This window comes from Poeciliopsis prolifica, unplaced genomic scaffold, assembly GCF_027474105.1.
Source record: "Poeciliopsis prolifica strain line A6 unplaced genomic scaffold, Auburn_PproV2 SCAFFOLD019, whole genome shotgun sequence".
Taxonomy (NCBI): Eukaryota; Metazoa; Chordata; class Actinopteri; order Cyprinodontiformes; family Poeciliidae; genus Poeciliopsis; species Poeciliopsis prolifica.
In genome coordinates, this window is record NW_026562394.1 from 9,067,654 (window position 1) to 9,094,992 (window position 27,339).

Below are 27,339 nucleotides of genomic sequence, written 5' to 3' on the forward strand. Positions count from 1 at the left end.
GAACGAAACTCCCGTTTCCTCTGTCAAACTGTCCGGGCAAAAGAAATCGGTGGGACGAAAGTGTTGGGTGCGTCTCTCCAAGTGAGATCGGAATATCATAGGAGGCATTTTGTCTCAGTGGCTCAGTTTCCGTTCACCATTAGCGGGATATCAACAAAGTTTTGCAAACATTTGCTGTGGAGATGCAGCTGGTGTCTCAGTTCACCATATAAAATATGTCCAAGTACTTTTCATGGAATCACCTGGATAGACATAGATTTGGTTCACATCACCTGTCTGTCCGTTGTCAATACTTCGTAAAGGTAATTCAATTATGTAGGAAAAATTATTATTCATGGTAAAGCCTCCAAATATGTCTTTAACCTGGTCACAAAACTTGCACATAATAACCCTAATAACATAGGGTTTGACTTAAAATTCAGTTTCAAACTCCCTCCTCCAGCCTAGATTGAGCCCCTGGTGATCCACGTAATGCAGCAAAGGGCTGGGAATTTTATGGCCGCTGACTAATGGGCGGGTTAATTCACAGCATGTGGTGTTGGGATAGATTAGAAGTGCATTTTACACCAGGAGCAGCCGTCCTCTGCTCCGGTTCAAAGCTTAAGGACAGATAAAGGCGAGAGAGAGGAAGGGAGGGGAGGGAGAAAGAAATCAATGTCTGAATTCGTCTCTCATATCCCAGGAAAGTTGCGTGTTGTTAAACCCATTGCGGATGAGCGCTCCTCTGACCCCAAATGACCCGTCGATGAAGCCGTCTCTGAGTGGATCTCCGTTAAACGCTTGCAGGCCGTCGTCGAGCTGCTTTCTCGTTTCTTGTCGAATGGACCTGGGCAGATCAGGGTTCCAGTCGGCGACGTCTCCCCCGGGGTGGGGTGGGGCAGGTGGGGGTGTCTCTGCCATATAAAGCCGTACTGACCTCACCTTCAACACACTCGCCTGATAAAACTGTGGTTTTATCAGAACTGAATGGAGACAAGCGGCTGATTTTAACAGACTGTCACTTATGATCAGTGTGTGGATATAAAAACCACTCTGTCCAGGATCTACTTCTTGTTCTTTCTGTCTTTTGGATCAGTTTATTGAGCTCCTGGCCACATGGTGGTGATGTTTGCCTTTTAATAACTTCTGCTCGCCCGTATTTTAATTGCCAGCCTGACAGGCGCGGTCATGACTATTAACTTGTCAGAAGGGCAAAGAGCCCAGGGCTCCCCCTCAGGACGTGGGACACTTACTGTCCTCGGTGCAAACAGCTCTCGTTATTAAACACTAATTGCTGAAAGTCCAGCATTGAGGCCGGTTCTCACATCCCGGGTTTCAGTGTCGCTTTGAGGTAATTGAATTAAATTGGAAACATGCGCCGTCGTCCTCCAGACGGACCTGCGTCTCGCCACACTTCTTTTGCGTCCTCAGATGTCATTTTAACAATAAATAAAGAACTAACATTTCAAGAATGACGAGCAAAAACTGCACCGTAGAGGCGCAAGTTCAGCTTAGCTGCAGGCTTTGAGGATCGTGATTTCCGGTGAATAGAAAAATGTTTTTTTTTTATTTTAAACTTGGCATAACACAAGAGTTCAATAAAAAATCTATAAATATTACAATATCCCCATGTTACGGCCTCAATACCTAAGACAATGAACGCCAAATTGACACGGACAATTAAAGGAAAGGTACAAAAGGACATGGCTTTGGAAAGTTGGTTGGAAGGAAAAACTGCAGTACACAAAACATGTAAAATTGAGGATGAGTAGGAACATGTGTTTAGTTTCTCTTAAACAGGAAAAAAATTACAAATAACTAAAAATAAATTAAGTGAAAAATGTTCTTTTTCTTTTCTTTTCTTTTTTTAGGGTCCCAGATCTTCAGATGTAAGTAAATATACAGATTACATCTAAACTTCACCTGTTCCTGTAAACCCTGGAAATCTTGATAAACATCAGCCAGAATTGCACGTAAAACAGGAAGACACTAAATCCTGAAATCCTTTTGTTCGTTTGTTCTAAATTTATTTTCATGTTTCGTTTCTCAAGAGCGATTTTGAGCTTTTCACTGGCTGGTTTAGAAACGACCAACAACAGAAACGCATCTATCTTTACATATTTGTATGATATTTTCGTTTCGTTTGCAGTCGCTCCTTTGTGCTCCCCTCCCAAATGCTTGCTGAGTGATTATTGATGCTCCTGTGCATCAGGCGCTGCAGAGGGAGACGTATGTGGAAGGCCGAGGATGTTGACGCAGCCAGCTACTGAACAAAGTCACGTTGATTTGGCGGGAGCCATGTCTCACTTTGTGAGGCTTTACATTATTTATCTGTGGAGCTCTCCTCCACCTTAAGAGGCTCCAGAGCCTCTCTGCAGTTTCTGTGTTCGCTGCATCGTTAACGAGTGCAGGCCGGCAGTTTGCCTCAAGCTTTGTGCTGAGAAGGAGCTTCTTGGTTTTTCACTCTGGAGCTTCGGAAAAACACATTTTGCTTCCTCCACCGAAGTGTATTTAACACTCCAGGTTGCAACAAAACACACTAAAACCATCTTTACACTTCTGTGTAACTGTTTGTTTTTCCTGTTTCCCATTCACCCATACTGGTACCCTGTCACCCCCTGCAATGGCACTGCCCCTCCCATAGGGGGCGCACCCCACACTTTGGGAAGCACTGTTTTATACAATGTCACATGAAAAATATAAATAAATTATAATTAAATTCCATTTATAAAGAAAACAGTACACATTTTAATGAATATGCATGTAAAAAAATAGATTACTGGTTCAAAATTAGGCAAATACATTTATTCAATAATTTAACAAGCGTTTGTACAGTTCTTCAACACATGTGACATGTCTATGTACGCTTGAGTAAAAACTTACATGCAACGTTTAAACATTGCATAGTTCGTACATAAACAAGGCAAGAACATCCTTAAACTGTGTTTTAACATTCAAACAGCTGCTGAAACAATACAAAGAACATAAGGCGTTTTCTCTGGAGTTTACTTGATGTACTCCTCTAGGAGGTGCTCAGGTATGGAAGGGTCGTTGAGACGCACAATCATTTTCATCTGTGATTCCCCCTCTCCTTCCTTTTCCAGAAAGAAACATCAAGTAGGTAAGCGTTTCCACGTTTCAATTTCAAAGACGGAAATCAAAGACATATATATTAATTGCGACAAAATGATTGGCAGCCACCGCATTTCAGACATAAAACTGACAGGCCGTGTAAGACGACAGAGTGGACTGGCTGTTTTAGGGTTGCGTTCATACTGCAGCCCGAAGTCACCCAATTCTGACTTCATTCAAATCTGATTGTTTTCTTTTCTTTTTTTTTATGCCATTCACACTTCCAAAAATATGCGACGTATGTGTTCTCCAGTGTGAACCGCAAATGACCTGAAAGGGTCCCGCATGCTCGACATCTTATTTAACCTTGATAAGGAAACACTGCAAAACACAAAAGTGCACTAGAATAATAATAATAATATAAAAAAACTTCTTTTAATGAAATAGCTCCTTAAAACAGATTTTTTTTTTTTTAAAAAGAAGGTTTTATTGGCTCTAGAGGCCTATATTATGTAATACATTGGTCAGTACCAATGTATTACATAATTAGAGAAGGGGGAAGACATGCAGCAAAGGTTACCAGGCTGGGAATCAAACCTGCGACAACTGCGCTGAGGACTAAGGCTTCTATATGGGTTGTGCTTAACCCCCTCAGCACTCCTAAAACTGATTGTAAAAAGTACTTGTTCCACTGACAGATTATTTAACTTATAACAAGACACTTTTATTACAAGTGAAATAATCTGCTGGTTTATTTGCAATATAATAAGATATTTGCAATAGAAACGAGATGAAAAGTACTTCAGATTTTGTGTTTTTGCAGTGAACCTTTGTTCATGCATGAGAGGGTTAGGCACACTAAATGGACAAAGGGCCTAAGCGTACCGTCAGATTAGTCACAATTTATGTTGGTTCATAACTGGCAACTTTACCTTCTTGCTGTCGTCCAGCGCCTGCATGATTACTGCCACCACCAAGTTCACGAGAACAAACTGGACCGTGATGACAAAGGAGGTGAAGAAGATGGGAGAAGCAACGGTCAGGTAGGGATGACACCACTTTGCGTCATCGACTGCGCAGTCTGGCATCGTGTCCTGCGCGGCAGAGATTTCATTTAGCATTTTCTAGGGTCACAAATGGCAAAATGCAATAAATATAGAAGCGATGCACAAATTAATAATTCAGCAGCGGGAATATTCTACTCCCACTGTGTGTCCATTAACAGTTGTGCAGATAGAGAAACCGTTCGACGATTGATAAGCGTGGGCATCCTGTTATTGGCATTACTTTCTTTCAGTGCCAAAAGAGTTGAAATACAAATAAACATGGAAAATGTTTATTTGTTGAATGTGACTCCAGTGGAAAGCGCTTTGAGTGGTCAAAAGCGGCATATAAATTAAGTCCATTTTCTAAGCTTGGGAACTCACAATCGTGGTTCTCTCAGCGAGTACATAGCACCTTCCTGGAGCTCAAGAAAGTTGGTTGCACAGTCGGATCTTAATTGCTTCACCGGTCCATGAATTGAAATAAATCTTCAAAACTGTTCGAGGTTGGAAGGTCTTCCATCTTTTTCTTTTTCCACATTCCGTCTCAATTCACGGCAGATGACACGGTGGTGTATAACCGAGCAGATGCATCATTTTCCACCGACAATCCTAAGGCCAGCTGATCTCACGTCATCCTCTGGAAATAGCTTGTGTTAACCCTCCTGATATCCTGATGTCTAATGACAGCAGGATATCAGGAGGGTCATCAGATGGTGATGCTTAGGAATAATGTGCGGGTTTTGGAGATTGACTTGTGAGAGACAGTCTACTGACAATAGCAATTGAGAATGTAGGAAAAAAAACTGAGAAAGTACATAGTTGCTTAGGTGATGTACGAAAGCATCTGCAACTTGTTGCAAGAAATAAGCAACTCCTTTCCTGCTCTCCTGATATGCGCCAGCCAAAACAATTTGAACGCTGAACAAGTAGTGTGGAGAATTTCAAATCTGTTTTGAGAAACACACCAAAATGACTGAGAAACTCTAAATAAACCATTAGAAAACGACACGAGATTTTATACCTCGAGTTTCAGTACCACATATTAAATATAGCACATTATTAATAAACTATGCTCACGTGTTATCATTTAATAATTCACTGTGTTCAGACATACTTTCAGGATGCCGCTCCAATTATCTCCTGTGCTGACTTTGTACAGCGTTAGTAAGGCCACCATGAAGTTGTTGAAGTCGCTGAGGCGGTGCAGGCCGAGGCAAGGGAAGTCGACGGTGCATTCTGGTCAACGCAGAGACAAAGAAAATTCCTCAAGACATTTGTCTCGTGCATTGTGAGCATTTACACTCTAATGATCTGTTTGAAGAGTTTCAGTACCACATATTAAGGTCTAGAGGAGCAACAAATAGTCATCAGGCTCCAGTGAAACCAGCCCCTGGTTTTAGTCCAGGCTCAAAACTTTAAGTTGGAGTGGTTTAGCCTACCCTGAGCTATCCCTGTAGTTTAGCTACTAAATGTGTTTCTTTTTTGTCAAATGCAGCGATAAAACTAAACTTGACTTCCAACTAGAATGGAGTTGGACTGTATGTAATTCAATCTGCCTCTACGAGTGGCTTGTGAAATGTACTCTATTTCTGCATAGAAACTGGACGAGTTTGTCTGATGATGTGCAAAGCGGTAATATTGAACAAATGACATGATTTTTACAATTCTGTCTGTATTTGATTCGGTTTTTCCGTTTCAAAACAAAAACAAATCTTGTTTCTTTTGTCTTAAAACCAAAGTTGAAAACAATTCCAAAATTAAAAAAAGACACAAATATATATTTTAATGGTCCAAGCAGATTTGAGACTAAAATTTCATAAGTGCGCCATCTGCAGGAGGATTTCATTTTTACTTGGCACTAGAAACAACTTTGGTCATTTCTAGGTTGTATTTCAATTTCCCATTTGTTCATTTTTAAAGACAGAAACAAACTTTTTTTTTGTCTAATAATAATTTTTCGTCTTGTGATTTTGCTTGGAAATGGAAAAACCAAAGAATGAACCGTGCACTGATGGGCAGCCCATTTTCGGTGTTTAGTGCGTTAACAGTGGGACTAACCGAGGTAGCCAAACAGCTCTACTCCCAGGGCAGCATAGATGAAGAAGAAAAACATGAACAAGAGACTGATGTTTCCAACCTGAAATCAAAGAGCAGGTTAAATGTGCTGGTCATGAAATTTGCACAGTGCAGAAGCAGAAAACGTAAAGCACAGTGTTTGCTGCCTATTTCAGTATTTCAGTGGAATTTTATTCATCATTTGCTCTAAGGAGTGGGAACCTAACAAGATTTAATGTTCTTCACACACACACACCAAATATCACAGATGATGTTGTGTGATATTTACCATGCATGGTATATTTACCAAGTGTCATATATCACATGGTCACAGTGACAATGTGATATTTCAGCTTTTTCTATTTTGATAAATTTGCTGAACTTTCTACATTTTTTTATTCATTTTTTCTGTCAAGATGGGTTGCAGACAGCTTGTATCAATAAATATCAAGAAATGTGAAAATACACTCATGTGCAGTTTCTGTGTGGATTTTAAGGACACAAATCACACTGTTGTCCTAAAGATGTGTTTGACAAATAGGCATATTTCTTAAGAGATTGTGATTGCCTAAAAAACAGTAACAGATAGTTCTCATTGCCACCTTTTATCATTATCACTGTAGCAGCACAAAACATTGTGATAGAACTCTTAAGCCCCATCCCTACTTAAAACTACACATGAGAATATATGAGATTAGATAATTTTGTCATGACAAAATTTAAGAGTTGTGATTAATGTGTTTAAGGTCAATTTACGTTTTGTTTTATAAATTGAAGACATTTTAAGGCCTTCATTTTATGCACGTGAATGCAGCTGTGATGTCACAGCTGCATCCAGTTTTTGTCATTCAAAGAAAAATCTTCACCCTTTGATAGTTGTGTTAAGAGTTATAACCGAAGGTGAGCAAATTATGAAACATTCTTTTTGCTTTTTGTTTTCCCGTCTTAAATTTTGTTTCGGATCAAATTATTGATGTTTGAAACTACTTTGTGTAGGCAATTAAAAATATTTATTTTGGAACACTTCCAGGTCGAAGCATTTTATTATGTTTTTTTTTCCAAATCCAAGATACCACGTTGTGTGTTTCACCTGCGACAGAGTCCTGATGATGGTTTTGAGCAAAACTTTGATCTTTGTGGTCTTGAGAACTAAACAGGAACAACAGAAACTGTCAGGAGGAGCAGTCTGAGACGAACCACAACACATTTCACCTCAGCATTTGGCTTGGTACCTTGTGCAAGTCTGAGGACCCTCACCACACGGAAGATGCCCATATTGATTGGGATCGCTTGAGTGTGTTTCACCTGACCCACAACGATGCTGACGATGGAAATCAGGACGATAGCGATGTCCAGCATGTTCCAGCTGAACGTGTTTGAGAAGACACATTAAGTAGTTGCAGGGCTCGGGAAACTGAAGTAGAAAAGAGAAGCAGCGAGAGAAGGTCTCTTACCTATCTTTCAGGTACCTCACAATGCCAAATGCGATGAACTTCATGAAGATTTCAATGGCCAGCAAGATGGTTAAGATGTAGAAGACCCACTCTAAAATAACTGTTACACGCTGAACAAAGACACAACCCGCTCAATCTCTTACCGAGAGCTGAAACGAGCTAATCTTTCAGTCTGTCTCAACCTGTGTGAGGGTGTTACCGGAGACTGCTGGAAGTGTTCTGCTCCCATCATGAACATGCTGACGAAGATGCAGGTCGTGATGGAATATTCCAGAGCGGGACTGGTGCAGATGGAATGTATTCTCCGACGTGGAGAGGAATACTTCAGAAAAAACGTCTCGTCTTTGCTCCCTGGAATACGTTGAAAACATACGTGCATAACGACTCTGGCTTACAGAAAGCATTCACATTTGCTCATGTTACAGCTGCAAACTCCACTGTCTTCCTGTGTCAACATAAAGGAGAGTAGAATTGCAATGTGGAAGGAACATTATACTCGGCATTTGTCTTTAGCACAAGTTGACTCGGTACTTTTTGGAACCGTACACTGCTGCTTTCGGCTGGTGCAGATGTTTGTGGTCACGATGGATAAGCCAGATCATAACCGGTCTTACCAGAGGACGGCCTTGCCTTCTTTTTATGAGCCGCTCGCTGCTCCCGTTGGCATTTGTGGAACGTCTCCACCATCACCCCGATGAACATGTCCAGCAATATGAAGCTCATCAGGATGAACGAGATAAAGTAGAGAAGCATCCACAGGTTGTGGTTGGGAATAGGCTGGGAACAAACACACACACAGAAAACATCTATGTTCCTTCACTGGAGTCTCCGTACCTGCATGACGTTGGTGCAATAAAGTTTCCCTCTTAAAAACACCACAAGTGGTAGGAATGCTGCTTTGCTCTAAAACAGTGATTCTCAAACCTTTTCAGGCTGAGGATGACTTAACTTATTTAACAAACACACGGACCACCTAACAACATCTCAATATATACAACCTGAAATTAATATATTAGTCTCTTAATGCACTTATTGTAACTTTCTTTGTTCATCCATGCTGTTTGTAAATGTAACTGACAATGAACTTGTCCACTCAGGGCATTTTGGGTTATTTACAGGTACTGAAAGTGAGGGATTCTACGCTTTCTATTCATGTCAAACACATGGAACTCAAAAAGCAAGTTGTTCTTCACTACCAAGTTTATTAATACACACCTCTTATCCCTTATCATTCTGTTTCTTTTACTTAGAATAATAAAATACAGACTTGAGTTGCTTTGCTAGAAACTAAAATCTTCTTCTGCACCTTTAAATATAAAATGGACCACCTTTTTCTATCAATAATTGTATTTAATAAATTAAATTTAATTACATTTTAATGTATATAATTGAGTAAAAATTTCCATTAAAATAAAGAACCGTTTTCACCAACTGAGTTCTTGTCAAAAGAACTGAATTGCTCGTGAACAGTAGAATGTGAACAATGCTCTCAGCAGGTACGACTTCCTCTGATCATGTAAGTCAGTAAGTGTTTTCTTTCCACCTGCATGTTTAGTTTTTCTTTAGAGTGACCCGGTCCTAAGCCACTCGTCATTTATTATTCTGCAACACAATCCTTTGGTAAGCCAGCGATATGCGTCGCACGTTGAACTCACGTCACGCCAAATGACGTAAGTTCAACAGGCAGTCTTGCGGACCAGTAGGGGGCGCCCATGGAACACCAGTGCTCCGAGAAGCAGTGCTCTGTTCAGGCACAGCAAACTTAGGGAGAAAAGGTAAGCAAGATCTAAAAAGTCCCTATTTGCAACTAAACTAATCTTCTTTGTAAAGTTACCAGCAGGCGCTTTTACAAAAGAACCTGGGAAATCTTCAGGAATACACATCTTTCTTCCATAATTAATTTCCATTCTGTCAAGCTACTTGCACGTAGGAGTGAAACCAAATACCTGCTGGTCCACTCCAACAGCATCAAGCCCGTCATACATCAGTTCGACCCAGCCGTCCTTGGAGTACATGACAAACACTGCTATCAGAGCCTGCAAGAGATGCACAATGCTAAGCAATAAACATATTGTGTCAAAGGCCATAATCGAAAATCATCGCGCAAATATAATTCAAATATTAATGTTCCCTTACTACTAATCAAGGGCAACTTTCAATAGGTGGATTTTTAACCCTGATTTAAAGGAACTCCATGTTTCGGACGTTTTGCAGTTTTCTGGAAGTTTGTTCAAGATTATAGGAGCATAAAAACTGAAAGCTGCTTCCCCGTGTTTGGTTCTGATACTGGGGATGCATACATACATATTTTAACCAGAAGACTGCAATAACAGGCGTTTAATGTGTTTTGGACCAGGTCATTCAGTGGTTTATCAACAAACAGAAGTATTTTAAAGTCTATTCTCTGAGCTGGAAGAAGGACTTCAGGGCTGATGTGCTCTACACCTTCGGAAGAATGCCACCAGAAGTCAAAAGTGCAGTTTGCCACGAGTCTTGTAGGAGACTCAGCAAACATGTGGAAACTCATATGAGATCAAAACGACACATTTTCAAATCTTTATGCGTACACTACTGTGTCACGAGGAGATGTAGCGGTGGCATCATTCTTAAGGGATGTTTTACTTCAGCAAGAACAGAAAGATGATCAGAGTTATTACAAGGATAAACTGTGCTGAAAAAGGGGTAATCCAAGAAGAAATCATTGGATAGTACATCAATGAAAATGTATTTTCACCTCTTTTGCTCTGAGTTAATAAGTATTCACTGCTTTGACGTTCACGTGACGTTATGTCAAAAAAGGTTGAAGCGTGTGATTGCTATGGGGGAAATGTTGGCGAATCAGGGCTTGCTTTAATTTGAAAATGTTAAGAAAAAAGGTACAGAGGACATGATTACTGGCGGCCACTCTTATGTTGCAGAGCAGAGATGTCAAACTCATTTATATTTCGGGCCACATTGAAGATCAAGAATTTCCTCAAAAGGACTCTGCAAAAGGAGAATGCATTGATAAAACTACCCATTATCAAACCGTTTCCCCACATCTGATGAAGCCTGAAGATTAAATTATATTTATCATCTTTTAACCCTTATGTAATCTGGCACTGAACAAATAAAATCTGATGTGATTTGACTGGTAAAATAATATATAATCAAACAGCCACTATCATAATGTTCTACTTCTTCTCTTTTCTAGAGTTTAGACTTGGTAGGACCACAGAAATAGCCTGATTGGAACCACAGACCTCAAGTTTGACACACATTGCAGAACTCCCAGTTCTGATTTGGCCAACTGGAATTTCTTTTTCTTTTTTTTTTAAGGTTGCATAACCAGTAGATTAACAAAAACTTTGACACAAGCCCACCAAAGGTTTAATGGGCTCATAATATCATTAACATGAGTTAACAAAATAAAAAGAAACAGTATTTTTCCATAAGTCTGTCTCAGCTTTGTTGAACTATTGGTCTAAAAATAAAAAAACCTTTATTTTTAGACAAATCATAAGATCAGCTGTTCAATAAAGCTAAAGGAAAGAAAACAACACAGCAAACAATTCCTACCGAAATCAGGTTGTCGAAGTTGTACTCCTTCAGCATCCATTCGTAATTGGACGAGAGACAGTCCGTCTTGTTGACGATCATCGTTACGTTGGAACCCTGGCAGTAATAGAACTTTCCCTTGAACAGCTGCAGTTGGAGTGAAAGACAAAAGTACAGTGTTTAGTTTACTACCTGTCGTGCAGGCTTTACCACGAAACGAAAGAGCTCACAGGCCTATTTTGTCACTTTACCACAAAAACTGTGAAATATTCACCGAGTATTAATAGTGATAGATAAACCAACAAAAAGTAGAGAATTGTTAGAAATGTGAAAGGAAAATCATATATGGTCGTCACAGTGGCTCCACCTGAAAACTGTCCAAACTGGCCAGTGAAAATTTTAAACTTTTCCCTGACACAAAAATCCTAGGAGAGTATATAGTTTAACATATTTCAGGCTAAGTACATTTTTAAAAATGAAATTAAGGTATTCTAAGGCCTTAATAAGACTTTTAAAATATGGACACCCTGTTCTAGATCGTGGATACTTGCAGTGGAGATGTTTTCCTTCTTTTTGAGGTACACTTTTACAAAAAAGTGTACCTCAAAATGTCCTCCTAGTCATTTTGAGGTACACTTCTAGTCATCTAGTCTAGATAACTAGAAGGACATTGGACATCTTGTTATGTGGGGGAGGCCTTTATAGACCATTTGAAATTTTTTCTGGTACATGTACGATCTGTTATCTTTCATTGAAAGTGTCAATAAAAGTTAAAAGTGTCGGACAAAAAAAACCCCCAAAACCGTTGAGTGAGCTCTCCAACCAACCTGCACTCCAAGGACGCCGTAAAAGAAAAAGAAAATGCCGCAAATGAGAATGATGTTTCCCATGGGCTTAACGGACGCCAACAGCGCCTCCACGGCCAGTCTCAGTTGGGGGGTTCGTTCAATCATCCTACGTCACACAAACACAACATGTCAGCATCTGTCAGTCGGTCGGTGCGTGCTTCTAGAGACACATTAAAACGTCAGTCTTCATTAATGAAGGACGCACCTGAGGGGACGGAGCGTACGCAGCAGACGCAGTATTTTAAGGATGGCCAGAGGTCTGGCGCCTTCCTGCTCCGTCCCCAGTAGGATGGCGACGTCTACTATAGACATGAGTACCAGAAAGGCGTCCAAGTTGTTCCAGCCACTGTGGCAATAGGTGGTCTCCCCAATGATCAGTCCTTGTGCCATCATCTGATTTAAAAATAAACAAATAAAAGAAACATCTGATATGTTTGAAACACAAAATATCTGTTTAAAATCGCATAAAATTGCTGAAAAGCTAAATTGACCTTCAGTAGCATTTCCACAAGAAAGACGGCGGAGAAGAAGTCATTGGCTTTATCCAAGTAAAATCGTTCCTGAAAACACAAAGCAATTCACATGATACGACTTCCACAGCACAGCTAATTTCTTTCAGTGTCGTGTCAGTGGGTCTCACACGTCACAGGACGTGCAGCTCGCCTCTTATTATCGGCACGTGTTTGTCTGTGAATGTGTGTGTGAAAAGAGGACTGGGGGAGATCGTCTGTGTGTGAAGTGGCTCTCACGTTGCTATCAGGCGGAATGGTGGGCCTCTCAAAAGCAATAGTAATGCAGTTCAGCATGATGATGAACTGAATCCCCGTGTTGAAATACTTGTGGGATACCAGTCTGTCGCAAAATAGACGCCACCTGAGAACGCACAGATGCAGTTGTTAAACATTTGGAGATGACGAAACAGAAGATTATATTAAAGAAGATCATTTTTTTCTGAACATACAGATCATGTTACTTTCTGCCTTCCTTCAAGCTGTGAGAGATTTAAATATCAATGTAGATGTTAAGAATTTGATAGTCTAAGCAATAATTTAAATTGCAACATTGAGGTCAATAAATTAGATTTAATCAGCTTCACACATCATCTTTACATGCACCGACAGTGCACTTCTGTTTCTTAGTGTGTGTGTGTGTGTGTGTGTGTGTGTGTGTGTGTGTGTGTGTGTGTGTGTGTGACTCGCCTGTTTTGTGGAGAAAACACATAGAAGGACCAGTCTTCATGCTCTTTGAACCAGCGCTTCCAGCTTCCAGCTGGCTATGGGGTAAATCAGTCACAAGTCAGTTAACCCTCCCTTCTAACAAGATGAATCAAAGAATTTGAAGGTTTTCAAGCAGTTTTCCTGCTTGAACTCAACTGAGGCTGTGCTTAATGGCTACAGGCACAGAGTCCAGGAACTCATGAGTATATTTAAAGCGTAACTAAGCTGTGAAAGCATAACCCAACGCCTGACATATTTTGAAAAATTTCAGCAAACACAAAGGAGTGTGGGAATGAGCTGAGGGCTAGGAGAATGCAATACTGCAGTTTCTGGTATCAACCCAACACCAAGTAAATTCGGGGCCAGTATTTTTTTTCTCCAAGTGTGATATATCATCAAACTTCTGACCTTCAGGTGTTTCAGTTGTTTTCTTCCTCTGAGTTATCTTGCTAAAATCTAAGACAGATTTCTAAAAAGGTTGTTGATGGCTACAAATTACTTTAATGTCATCTTAACATGATTTATGTGCAGGTTTTTCCAAAAATAAAGTGCAAAAAAGATTTCTTTGAGAGCAAATCAAAACAAACTCTGTTTTGAGGCAGATTTGAGACACTTCAACTACAAAAATAAAACACAATTTCAAGAGGAAATCTGAAATTAAAGTATGGATCTTATCACTCTAGTATCGATCCGATATTGATACAGCCTTGTTATCAATATTATAAGTGTTTTGGATCAATCCGCTCCCCCCTGCTGGTGGGATTTGCAGAACAAGCATTGATGCTCACATATAAAATTTGTCAATTTGTCAACTCCTCTAGAGATTTCTTTTGAAAAAAAAAACAACTTTTTCTGTATTGTTGGGTTTTTTATGGTGACAACATTCTGCAGGACCCTGTTATGCAATCATCCAGAGCTGCAGTGAGTCCCTCTTGCTTTATGACCTCCGGGGCGGATGCGTTGCCCTGTAGCGTATCCGCTGTATCCCTGTGTGCATGTCCCTGCTGTAGGGCATAAAACTGCAGAGGTAGTATGTCCGCTATGCTAGCTTGACTTTCACAAACTTAACACATATAAGTGCTGTGGAATTTGGTGTGTTTCAGTTCAGTTAAAAAAAAAAAAAAAAAAAAAAAGTGGCCCACACACCAACTCTCTGACAGCTCATCAGAAGCTGGTGCTTAAATTAATTTATCAACCGCCTCTGTGTTCAGACGATGACTTAATAACAATTGCAAAATAAACATAAAGCATGAAATCATAAGACTGTAGCGGACTGAATTCTGACATACTTGTGTATCTGTTGTCAGTCAGTCGCTATGGCACAAAAGGAAGCACACAGGTGACTTAGGGTTTTCCCCAGAAAACCTGCTAAGCCCACTGGTCGGGGCGCCGAGGCGGTCCACCAGCAGACCTCCGTGTTTTTAAATAAAAAGACGTTAAGATGACAGAAAATGTCAAATGTCACCGTATAATTGTGTTACTTGAAGACATTGCCCACAATACTTGAATCCACAGATACAGAATCTCAAAACTAACAAATAAAAACAATTTAATGAAAATAAATAAATTTTAATTCAATTATTTGCACTCATGACAATCCAAATTAAGTCATAAATCAGTGGACCTAAAAGCATTATGTAGTATTGGTCATATTTACAGATGCTCCAAAAGTGCTGACATTTTAATACGGCGCAGTTTGATGCATCGCATCACCACAAAAATGAAATAAAAATAATAAAATAAAACCAGCCTGGTCATTAAGCAAGTGGTTAAGCTCACTGGTCTTTTCCCATGTCTACAATGCACATGATGTGCCACTTTAAAATTATTTGATGGTTTTTGGTATGGCATGTTCTTAGACGTGCTCCTGTTTCAACACAGCTGATTCAAATGCCTTTGTTCACTACTCAGCATGTCATGAAGACCTCCAGAAAGATGTACATTCCCTTAATTTGGGAAATGTTTAAAACATGCCATACATCGGGACACACTAGTGTGAATACTTTTGCAAACCTCTGTATTGGTTTAAATACAAGGTAAATAAAAAATTACTACGAATGTAAAAAAAACATTAATGGAATTCAAAGTCCTTTTTTAAAAATGAAGTAGCTTCCCCAGCGTTCACATAAAAAAACATTTAAAAATAAAACAAATTTCAGAATTAGCCTCTTGCTAAAGCGAGTCTTTCACACAGACTCACCAGTTCCTGGTCGATCGGGACAGCTCTAACTTCTTCCACTTCGAGTGGCTGCACCTGAACGGAGGTGGACTCAGAGTCCGGTTCGTCTTGTTCGGTATCTGTAGTGCCCTGAAAAAAAATAAAACAAAATGTTTGAAATATTTACGAATGATCAGAATGAGTTCTGATCAGAGTCAGATCAGAACTAATGACACAAACTACCAAATATTTTCTTTCTATTTTACAGTTATGTGCTATTTGGTTAATCTATGTCCATAAAATCTTGGTAAAATCCTTTGAATCAAGGCCAAACAACCCTCCTGCTTGAAGCTGCTTTTGAACCATAATAAATGTAACACTGATGATTTTGATTATGTAAAACGTAATATCTATCAATGGTTTCTCAATTGTTGACTGTATGTTGGTTTTATGGCTTTTTCTTTTTGTGTTATGATTTACAGCACTTTGAGCTGCCTTATTGATGAAATAAACTTGACAGGTTGATTGATTAATTGGTAAAGAGCTGCTAATGTGATTCATGTTTAAAGGAGACGGGCTAGTGGACCTCGGGGGCAGAACTTGAGTAGATCAAAGCATAGCCATAGAAGTGGGTGACAAGTCGATTTTATTGGTTAATCAAAATTATGGTTTATGATTAATTTTTGGAAAACCTTCAGAGTGATGCCGATATGCCCATTGCCAACCATCTACCATCATGACGAGTGTGCTATGAAATTATTATCAGTAGCAGTAGTATTTGAAATGATTGTGTATATTTTAATCAACACAGACTAAGGTAGTCACTGTCATGATGGGCTTTTTTGGTCCGTAGTATTACTCGTCATCCCTGCCACCTGGGCGTGATTGACGCAGCCGTTTTTGTTCATTTGATTTTCTCTGAGCGTATTTAAGTTCACCTGGGCTCCTGGTTTGTTTGTGGGATCCTCTGTGTTGCTCAGAGTAGCTCGTGTTTGCATCATAATATGAGAAAGAACCAAGTTTACAGAAATAAAGTATTCTGATTACTGCTGATCTGGGCTTGGCTGGATTTACCCCCAGCTAATGATGACGAGACCTGTCACGTCATATTTTGCTAACGTTATATAATTTTATTTCTCAAAGTTTTTGGTTTCTGGTAGGATTGAACCTGTATTTAGCTAATATTATCACTATGTTCTTGTAAGTTAACGGAAATTCTCATAGCCTGGCCCTAATACTCCATCATATTACTGACAACAGGGATTACCGAAATAAATAATGAGAGGAAGTGAAGGACTTACACGGTCAACGGTTGAAGGAATTCCTGAAAGTGTTGCGTGATCTTCGGGCTTTCAGATAAAAGAACAAAAGAAACAAAAAGACGATGCATTTTTGTAACTGTAGTCACTCTCTGAAAGTGGATTGGGGGTTGGGAGGTGGCGGTGGTGATGGGGTGGCAAATTCTGATTCTGACCTGGTTCTGGAAGTTCTCAACAACAATCCCCACCAAGATGTTGAGAATCACATTCTTCCCCACGATAATCATCACCACAAAAAACACAGCAGACCATGGTGAGGTGGAGGCCATGCAGTTGTAAAGGACAAAGTTCCAATCTTCTAACGTCAGAACCTGAATGAGCATCAAAACAAATCAATAAATAAACTAAACAACAATGCAAAAAATGGCAAAGAAAAAAAAAAAATTCTCACCTGGAACACTGTGACCATGGCCCACAGGAGGTCGTCAAAGTTTTTCCGCGCGTCAATCTTGTCGAAGTTTCTGCTGCCGGTCTCACGCATGTCTCCCTTAATTTTGCAGCCGAAGATGTGCATTCCCATGACGCTGCAGGGACAAAACCAGATGGAAGTGAAAGTTGCTCATCTGTCCTCTGCGAGACTTAAGGTTCTGTGTGAGAATCCACCTGAAGAGGAAGATAATGAAGAACAGCAGCCAGCAGAGCATGGCTGCCTCCTCAATGGTCCTCTTCAGCACCATCAGTTGCCTGTACAGGTAGGGGAGGAAATGCACGAGCCTCCCAAACCGCAGGGCTCGAAATGCACGCAGAACCGACAGCTTGCTGTCAGAATCATCTTGCAGTTCCCACAGACTGAAAAGCACAAACATTTTAGTTTGCTTTGCTGTTAATGTCTAATTTAGGGCAGAGCAATAAATTAATAATACATATTGCAATAGACACATGATCAATATCAATAGATGTTATGTTTGATAGGAAAGGATTTAGTTGCTCAGCTTCTCATGGCAATCAAAGTAAGATGGTGGCTTCAGCTGACTCGCTTTCTCTTTGGTTGCCAAACAACAACCTGTAGAGCAACTTGCATAGCAGCAGTATGAGGTTTTGCCACCGTACCTCTTAACTAGGCCTGTCGCAATAAGCAATAAATCAATTAATGGCAAGATAAACTAAAGCGAACGCAATAATTTCGATTTGCATGATTTATCGTTTTCTTCTTTTTTCTCTCTTTCTACCAAAAGCTGGTTAACGAAAGTCTTCAGTCTGGTGCACTGGGCTCAGCTAGCTATTTCTTTGAAGGACAATTCTGTTTACAGAAACCTCATAATTCATTTTATTTGTTGTTTTGATCGTTTGGTTTATTTAGTATTTTTTGGGATATTTCACATGTTTTCCAGCTCGAGGGTTAAATGTCTGATAGAAGTATCGTTTATTTTTCTTTGAGAATATGTTCTTATTATATAACTTGAGAAGGGTCTTAAAACAGCAACAGTGTCATTTATAACTGTCTATAACCTCTGAGCCAATGTGTCGTCAAAGAAAACTAGTTATTGTGACAGGCCTAGTCATAACTGCTTCAAAATAACAAAAGAAAACCGCACGGAGTGAAAACTGTGGATCAAACATGAAAGGTCACGCCCCTAGTTTGACAGCATTTCAGATATTTTCAACGAAAAAAATCTGACCAATAACTATCAATATTGACCAATATGACATGCTGATGTCGTGATACGTCGTCCAGCTCTACATCTAATGTATAATTTGAAATTTAAATATATAGCTCCCTGAACTGAAAGTGATTTGCGCTATCTTAGCAGGCAGGCTCATGCATCCGATCTCATATTGCAATATGGTTAACCACTTAGCGAACACAAAGAGCATATCTGTCTTAGCTTGGAGATAAAAGCTGCATTAACTAAGCTCATTTTACAACAGATATCACTGATATTTATTTTAGTATGACAGGCAGGTTGGTAGAGTGCTCAAAAATTGTAACCGAGTAAAGACTGTAATGTACTTATCTTATTTACAAGTTAGATAAGAATGAGGCAACACTGTCATTTATAACTGTCTATAACCTCTATGCTTGAAGATTGCTATTGTTGTCAAAGACACCTGCTGCTAAAATGGCTGTCATTTACAAAGTTCACGAAAGTGTGACGTCACATGAGAGCTGCATATTGACCCTTTGCACGCGACGTCATGCTCTTCATGCCCGCTACGCCATGATGGACGTCAAAACAACCTATCCACAAAACGGACATCTACAACCTGATATTGCTATTATTTAGTTGATTTCCCTTTAAAAATGGTCACAGGATGATGCGCTGCACAAACAGATGAGGATGCAAACCAAACCAACAGCTGGTTTGGTTTGGTTCTAGTCTTTCGTGCGTTTTTATCGCTGCTCCAGGGTAAAGAGAAACACTGTTTATGACATGCTACCAAAAATCCTTCGATTTGAATTCAGGTAAAGTCTGTAATTTGATCAACGCGTCAGGAGGGAGGAAGTATGGGTCGGTTTCTAAGCTAGGTATTTCCAACTTTTGTAAATACCCCCGTCTGTGAACTCCAACCAAGTGTGCTATACGTTCACAGGCAAATTAGCCCGACTCAAACAAGCAGAAGCCGTGGCTAAACTGGCAAAAACAATTTTAGTTGCTCTGTTGAAAACTCCCGTCCCTCACTGCTGTCATCCATCATGGCGCCGCAAACGATTAAGTGACGTAGTTGCAAAGGGACAATGCGATGTCTGTTTGAATTTCGTTGGACACTGCCTCAAACCTATGAGTCAAGGGATATGTTCACTTGCGTGAGATCATACCTAATGATAACTATGAGACAGTCGAAGTTGTTGCTCCAGTCCGTAAAGTAGTGCAACCCCAAGGCCATCAGTTTCAGGACCATCTCCACGACAAACAGACCCGTGAAGACATAGTTAGAGATATGTAACACTTTCGTCATCATCTCTGGCTGCAGGAAGACGAGAAACACAGGGTTCATGCGCTTTTCCCACAGAAAACTGCAAGCACTTTTCAAGCATTTTCATGGTACATTTTTAAGCTTCTCCAGCATGACTCTCTGGAGGTACAAAGCAATGCAAAAGAACTAAACAAATTCACTATACGGTATAATTTATTGCTGTTATTAAAAATGTGTTGTGTACATTCAACAGTAAGGAAAAGGTAAACTAGAAAATAACAAAATTCTACGTTTAGAGATGTATTTCTAACACACACCCTGGAAATGATTTAGGTAATTCTGACTTCAAACGTAACCCAAAACAAGAGACGTTTAGTCTAATTTAACTTTCTATCAGAAAACAATGTCTACGTATCTTTTTATGAGGTGTATGTAAATATCTGGTTTGAACTGTCAATAATTTTTTCCAAACAAAACTTTAGATTGAATTTAATTACAGAATTGCAGAGTTTGAATATCAACTTCAAACATAAATCAAGCACTTTCCAAACCCCAGCTAAAATTCAAGCATTTTCAAGGATTTCAAGCTCCCATACAAACCCTGAGTACAGCGAGTGTGGAGATTAGAGCTGCACCAATCTGATAATATCTGCCCCAGCCCTGATATAGAAAAAGATTATAGATTTGGTGACAATTTGTCCAATCCATAAGGCCATGGCTGGTACTGTTCTCTGTTGTGATTCAGACCAGTTTGTGCTCATCCAGTCCCCAGTCTGCTAAACCAGATTTCAGGTTTTCCCCAACGGTGTCAGCGGTATGGAAACATCTGGTCTCTGAATTTTTGCAGGGTCCAGTCAACAGCTATACACTGTATGGTCAAGCTCATATAAGGGGTTATACTTGAACAGGGCAGAGCAAAATGGTATGTCTCTGATTTCCTTTCGTATGTCCTCTGTAACACTGTTGTGCAGTTGTGGAATTGCTGTTCATGATACGTTTGTTTTCCCAGGGATTTCGTACTGGCTGCCAAACGTTTGTAACCTTTATCCAAATGCCAGCTTTTCTGCAACATTAATGGGCAGCATCTCTTTAGCGATTAAGTGAACAACACCGTCTATGTGTGAGCGCAAAGTGGTTTGTGCCGACCTTTTTGTCCGCTGTCCATTGAAAAATGACAAAGGCGTCACACCAAAGGTTGCGACCAAAGGTCACAAAGGTTCAGCAGTTCACCAGTTTTGATCCCAAAGTGCTCCCACACTGCTACAGCTGCATTTGACTTTGAAGCCAATTCCATTTGCCGTTTTTTACCCCCAATATCAAATAGTGTTTCTTTAGCTGTTTCTTTTGTCACTCAGCGTCTTCAGTAGAAAGAGAGAAAGGCACAAAGAAACAACAAGCTGAGAAAATATTGACTGAATTTGATTAACTGTTTAATTTTTTTATTGCAAAAGGCCTAAAGAGCATATCTTTTCAGTCTAATTCTATGCTTTGTGAACTAAGCAATGCCATGTTTTCAGAATAAATGATTCTGTGTTTCCTTCTATCTCTTTAAGCTACTTGCATGTTTACACGCACATACACACGTATGGCTAAGGAAATGACGTATCAGGAAAAGTCCTCTTTCTTATTTATTTTACATTGACTGCTGTACTCCTCATTCCACTGACTGAACAAATTAAAGTTGTATTGTTTTTACATGTCTGACCAAGCTTGTGAAGCAATTGGTATTTTTAAATGTACATTTGTGATTTATTACATTTATATCTAAATCTATATTTAAAAAGCACAACTTTTTAAGTCAATTCAGTGATGTGTCTTTTTGTATCAGATCAGTGTCAGACGGCACTAAATCTCAGATATTTATATCAGTACCGAAAGTGAAAAAAGTGAATCGGTGCATCCGTAATGGAGAAACAAGGCAGCTTGAAACTCCTTTGAAGACGCGTGAGAGGCGGAGCTTGAAATACTCCTTTTCAAAAAATATAAAGCAATCAAAACAATGTGACTCAGAATCACAATTCATATTAAAACATGTCCTCTGCATATGTAGCCAAAAACATTTCAAAACACGTACAAATGCAGACATTTCACCTGTTCGTGGTGCTCGACGGCCATGGAGAGGATGTTGAGAAAAATAGCAGCAGTGATAAACCTGTTGAACCAGTCCCCTGTCACAAGCATCTTCAGCCTCCTATTGATAGGCAGCCAGCACCGGCCCTGGTGAACAATAGAGTCAGGTAGGGAAGCCCTGGTTAGTAGTAGATTAAAAAACAACAACAAAAGAACAACTTTGTTGTTGGGAATTTGTTTGTGCTCTTACCAGTGGTGATGCTTCCGTTAAGTGGTGTTCGCCCACTCTGTTACTCATGCTGACAATTAAAGGGAACAACAAGAGCAACATGAATTCCCAAAGAACCAAGAAGTGCTGTTTTCAAGCAGAAGTGCTTCTGAAATCGATCCTTTACAAAAAATAGTGTAATTTAATTTAAATAGTCCAAACTGTTTTTTTTTTTCTTTCTTACTTATGTACATTTCCTATTTATATCACAGGTATGTGGTGCATTTCTATCCTAAAGAAAAAGAATATAAAACTTCAGATCAAAACGAGATATTAAGACACACGCCTCATGAAAGCCTAATGTTATAGCACAGAGTACGATGGCCGCGTGAGAAAGGCTTACAGTATTCAATTATTCCGCATGTACTGTATGCAAAAGAGAAAAAACACACATCCGTGATGTTTGTCACAATTAAAGGAATATTTTCATAACTATTTATGTGACTCTAACCTTGAGATGAGTTTTGAAACCTTTGTCGTTAGACCATTCCAAAGTACACGGAAGCTCATAGTACCAGGAAACCTCCTTCCAGGCTCATGTTTCATGGCATCTGAGTAGTGGGAGGCAATAACAACGGCACATGTGTTCATTATGACGTAGGAGCCGAGCTGGATCAAGACATAAACAACAAATAATTAGGTTGTAGCTTGCATGAGATATTAACTATGCCATTCAGTTCAGTTTGCTCTTGTGAGGGTCAATCCACAGTAACTGTACTGTGAAAAAGGCACCACGAAAGACAAACAGAACCATTATTACGTGATATACAAATATAATGCACAAATAAATCCACACCAAACATGTTTACAGATTAAAGCATCAAATACAGTGGAATTCAGTTTACAATGCTAAGCTAATGCTGAAAAATTGAAGCCCAGCCGATTGCATTGAATCAATAACTTTGTAGCAGTTGCCATCTTGAGCAAGATCATGCTGAGAGTATGTTTAGATGTGGGGTGGAGAGGAAAGTTGGGGGAATCATCCCCTTTTTTATATAAAAAAAAACCCTTGAGAAAAAACTTGCTAGCTAATAGCAGCCATCGCTTTTAGTTGTGATACACATACATTTGAATTTCTGATGGCAAAGTTTGAATGACTGTGCGGACATTAAGGTTAAAAAAACCAAAAAATACTCACAAAAGTAATGCATTCCCTAGCAAAAAAAAGTCTGCATATTCTTGTGAAAGTATTGCATTCCTATGCAATACTTTTGCGTTCCCTTGCAATGCATTTTGCGTTCTCTTGCAATAATGTATTTACTGGTCTGTTCATGCAGCATCTTGAATAGTGAAAGTACTTCTGCTACAATAGAAGGTTTTGATTGTATTTGCTCATTTATTGCAATGGGACACAAAACGTATTGCGATACTAATGTGAGGTAGCACAAAAAACAAAACAAAAAAATAATACCCCTATCATCTACAAAAAACGACTAAACAAATCATTTACAGACGTGGAAATCTCAGTTGTTGAGTGCTGCATACAAAATGTCCATTTTCTCTACAACCTTTTGCCCTGAGGTTTTTTTCAAACTTAAAGAAGAAGAAAAAAATCCATAGATTGCCAGCTGATAGAGACAGAAACTTACAATAGTGAGGACGATGAAGTACACAAAACTCCACCAGGATTTTGCGTCCATCACATAGTACATTATGTCAGACCAGCCTTCCAGTGTGACAGACTGAAGAGAAAAAGACACAGAAAAAATTATGGGAAAAATGTAGTAAAAAAAAAAAGTCTGAAATGTGAACTGAATCTCTGATGATATGAAATGAAACCAAGATCTCGTGGGTCAGAGTTATAAAAAAAATGGGAAGAACACATAGAAGTCCAATCACAATAGAAGATAGATAAGATAATTGTTAAGTTCAGATCATCCGTTCGTCGAGTTTACAATAATTCTAATTTAAAACTTGCACGTCTGCAGAGAAATGCAAATCTTGAAGTGGTCCACTCTGAGCTAGACATTAAAAGGCAAAACATTACAAGTACCAAAATTCTTCTTCCTAATTTGGCTCATGGTATACACTCTACATTGCTTAAAGTATTCACTCCCCATCCAAGTCATTGAATTCAGAAACCAGCACCTAGACATTGAGCCTGCTTCTACAAACATTTGTAACAGAACGTATTGCTATCAGGAGCTCAGTGAACTCTACCCATGGACAATGATTGGATGTTTTCTGTGGAACCACATCATAGTGTCAACCTTATGCAGAGTGCTTCAGCACACCAAGATATTTTGCAGAATTTGATGCTTCCAAATCTCCAGGAAAAGTCTGGGGCTGAACCTTCTGGTTTCAATATGACCTGAATACAGCGCAAAGTCAATAAAGACACAGAGGTGAATTAAATTTAGTGTGTTAGATTTTGACTGGCCTGAGTAAAATGCTGTTCTCTTCCAAAGTCAGTCTCTGACCTCATAAAAAGACTCCTGCAACAATAGTCAAACATTACAACAAACAAACCCCTAAACCCTGGAGCTGCTGAAGCTGTTAAACCTGCAGGGGGTCGGCAGACAGCATTTGGACCTCTACGGATTGAGGAAGGCTCGTCACTCAGGTTGGTATGTGTGTGAAATCAGAAAACTGAATACTTTTGACAACATAGTGCACATGGAGAAAGTGACAGAGAGACAAATAGAGAAAAATCTGGAACTCACCTGGAAAACGGCAATCCAGGAGTAGCCGATGTTGTCAAAACTTATAGAGTTCAAGTTTGGGTTTTCTCCACTCGACCGACATATGTTGTAGTATGAATTCCAGTTGACACATTGACTACCATTACGGGTCGAAGCAAGTGGATCCAGATGGGGAACGGGTAATGTACAGGTGAGATTGCCTTCACGACTGGGAGGGATGTCTTTACAGTACCGCATGCCATCATCAAGGCTACAGATGAAGGGAGCTCTTTCACCAGGGATGGACGCGTAGCTCGGAGTTAAGTTGCTGTATATTCTGTGTTAATACAAGCACATGAAAGATTCAAATTTAAAAAATATATATATATATAAAAATGAATCATATTTCTGAAATATGGCCTTGTTGTCCATTGAAAAGTTATTTTTTCTCAGTGGCAGAGGCCATCAACCTTGAGAGTTCAAAGTGGTAATGAAAGATTAACCAGCAAGATATTGGGGCCAATTAAAGGCGCAACTATTTTATGGGGTTGCAGCTAACAACTATTGTGGCAATCGATTATTCCATCACATATCGGGCAGCTAATCCAGCAATCAGAGTCTAAAAAATTGGTACAAGCTGCAGATTTTTCATTCAACCACTTAAACAGAGGCTATATTATTATACAGTTCCATTTTTAAATGAGACAATAAAGATTATATTGCCTAAAGCGCATATATCATTTGTTCCAACTACAGCTTTCTTCTTGCCCTAAAATTAACACAGTTTTAGGAATTTTATTTATTTTCTTTACAGAATTTTAAGCTGTAAAGTTAAAACTATGACACTTAAGGTGTCCTTGGTTGTATATGTATTTCATAGATAGTCTTTGCAGTTTTGGCTTAGTAACAGCTCTTAGGGTGCTGTTCTTTCACCAATTGGGATGTTTTACAATCTGTATGCGAAAGTTAATGATTAGTCGATTACTAAACGAGTTGACTGGTGAACGATGTCACTGACTGAAGACTCCCAAAGAGTTTAATGAAGGCAGGAGAGAGAAGAGGAAAAGATTTTTGGAGGGTGTCTTACGCAAGAATCTCATCAGGCAAATAGCAGCGGTTAAGCAGGTCCCCCGCCCACAGCTGGACTCCCACAATGGCAAAGATGTATATGACGAGTACATAGAGTAAGATTACATTTCCCAGCATGGGCAGGATCCCTACGAGCATGGTCACCAACTTGCGCATCTCTGCAGAGGTAAAGACAACTGGATAAGCTTCAGGTTTGTCTGTCTCACTCAGGTTGTTTTTGTGTCATGATTGATGTCTGTGGTTCTATGTTCAGCTTTAAAAGGGCAGCAATATGTGTTTTTCATCTGCGTAGTATCATCTTAGATCATATCCAAGTGTCTATGTAACCTTTCAGTTGTTATAAAAATCCTGCATAAGTCAAATATGAACCTAATTTGACGTCGTAATCCGATGCCCTAAAATTGGGCCTTTGTCTTTTCAAGAAAGCCCTGCTCTTTCCAACACTGCTCCTCCATTAATCCCTGAACATTTTTATCCTCCGCTTCACTGAGAAGTAGCTTGTTTAATGAGCTCAGCAGATTCGCAGTTTCACCAGGTGTTTGGTAATTGCTGCTGAAGGAGCTGAGAGGGGAAGTCACAGGGGAGGGCTGCTCTGCGTGGCAGAAGCTTGGACGCTCGAAGGCGGTGCTTGGTCCACTCAGTTGTTTTGCACAGCTGAGTGTCTGCCACAAGAGATCCAAGGGCTTCTCAAACATGCATGAAAGAATCAGGACAAGGTTTTTGACGTGAAGCTCAAAAAAAGTTGATTTTACATAAGGCTGCCCCTTTAAGATGTGAACTGACCACTGAAAGCAATTTTTTAACTGATAGACTGGCATTGCACAAATTCCTGGGATTTCATCTCACTTTAACGTTGACATATTTATTTACTACAATCTAATAAAAATAACTGGCAGACATAGTTCATGTGAAAATTCAATATAAATATAGTTCTGCCTTGGTGAGACTTTAAACGTGAAATCTGACAGATGGATGAATTCTAGGAGAACATTAAATAAAGCCCAGCTATTCATCCATCCATACTGTGCAGGAATGCTGACCAGTATTGTTTTGCATCCAGACAGTAAAGTGTGCAGACTGTGGGAAATGTCCAAGTGACCGTCAAGATTACCTTCAATTCTGCTCAACAGTCGCAATGGGGTAACTGAATAGGAGAGTGATAGGTGTATATTACAAAGTTCAAGACTTACGTCCAAAATCCTGAGGAGACAGTAGCAAACACACACAAAAAAAGTATTATGGAGGATTTTGATGTTCTGTCAACACTTTATATTTCATTTACTTTGTTTCAGACATGGTTGACATTGCGACACAAAATTGACCTGAGTTTTATAGGGTTACTAACTCGATACAAATAACAAAGATGTCAAATCTGTGCCAGTAGTATGTCAGGTAGTCCTGGAGGCCCAGGGCCTTCACTCTGATTATCAGCTCCACAGTGAAGTAGCCAAGCATCACGCGGGACGCAATCTGATTGGAAACAAGTTAAATTCATGCATTACTGGCAGACAACAACTGCAGTTCGTGGTTACAAGTGACTAAATGAGTTCGGATCTAACGCTCACCTTTTGCAGGAAATAGTCCGCTGTGCAAGGAACGTAAATTCCTTGAATAAGACAGCCAACAAGTATGACCAAAAAGGCCACAGAGCCTGCCCAAGTGTGTGAAGTTAAGGACAAAACCTAATAAAATTATTCAATTGCAATGCAGGTTGAGGTAACAACTTACAACTTTTGCAACTTGACTAGTC

At 39.6% G+C, this 27,339-nt stretch overlaps 1 protein-coding gene across 1 annotated transcript; it reads right to left on the reverse strand.

The window, feature by feature from the left end:
- Nucleotides 1-2,762: 2,762 nt before the first annotated feature.
- LOC129368852 (voltage-dependent T-type calcium channel subunit alpha-1H-like) lies at nucleotides 2,763-27,242 on the reverse strand. The gene is made up of 31 exons (XM_055044011.1): nucleotides 27,155-27,242; nucleotides 26,935-27,059; nucleotides 26,701-26,789; nucleotides 25,588-25,747; nucleotides 24,543-24,837; nucleotides 23,469-23,561; nucleotides 22,331-22,488; nucleotides 21,862-21,910; nucleotides 21,633-21,758; nucleotides 19,444-19,592; nucleotides 17,289-17,474; nucleotides 17,077-17,209; nucleotides 16,841-16,996; nucleotides 16,668-16,715; nucleotides 15,409-15,516; nucleotides 13,191-13,264; nucleotides 12,741-12,864; nucleotides 12,483-12,551; nucleotides 12,197-12,384; nucleotides 11,971-12,097; nucleotides 11,165-11,290; nucleotides 9,553-9,642; nucleotides 8,221-8,383; nucleotides 7,806-7,957; nucleotides 7,607-7,716; nucleotides 7,385-7,518; nucleotides 7,243-7,301; nucleotides 6,156-6,234; nucleotides 5,212-5,333; nucleotides 3,984-4,145; nucleotides 2,763-3,074 (listed from the first exon to the last, which is right to left on the reverse strand). Exons 2-31 carry the CDS (start codon nucleotides 27,042-27,044, stop codon nucleotides 2,985-2,987), a joined length of 3,729 nt encoding a protein of 1,242 aa, XP_054899986.1. The 5' UTR covers nucleotides 27,045-27,059; nucleotides 27,155-27,242; the 3' UTR covers nucleotides 2,763-2,984.
- Nucleotides 27,243-27,339: the final 97 nt, after the last annotated feature.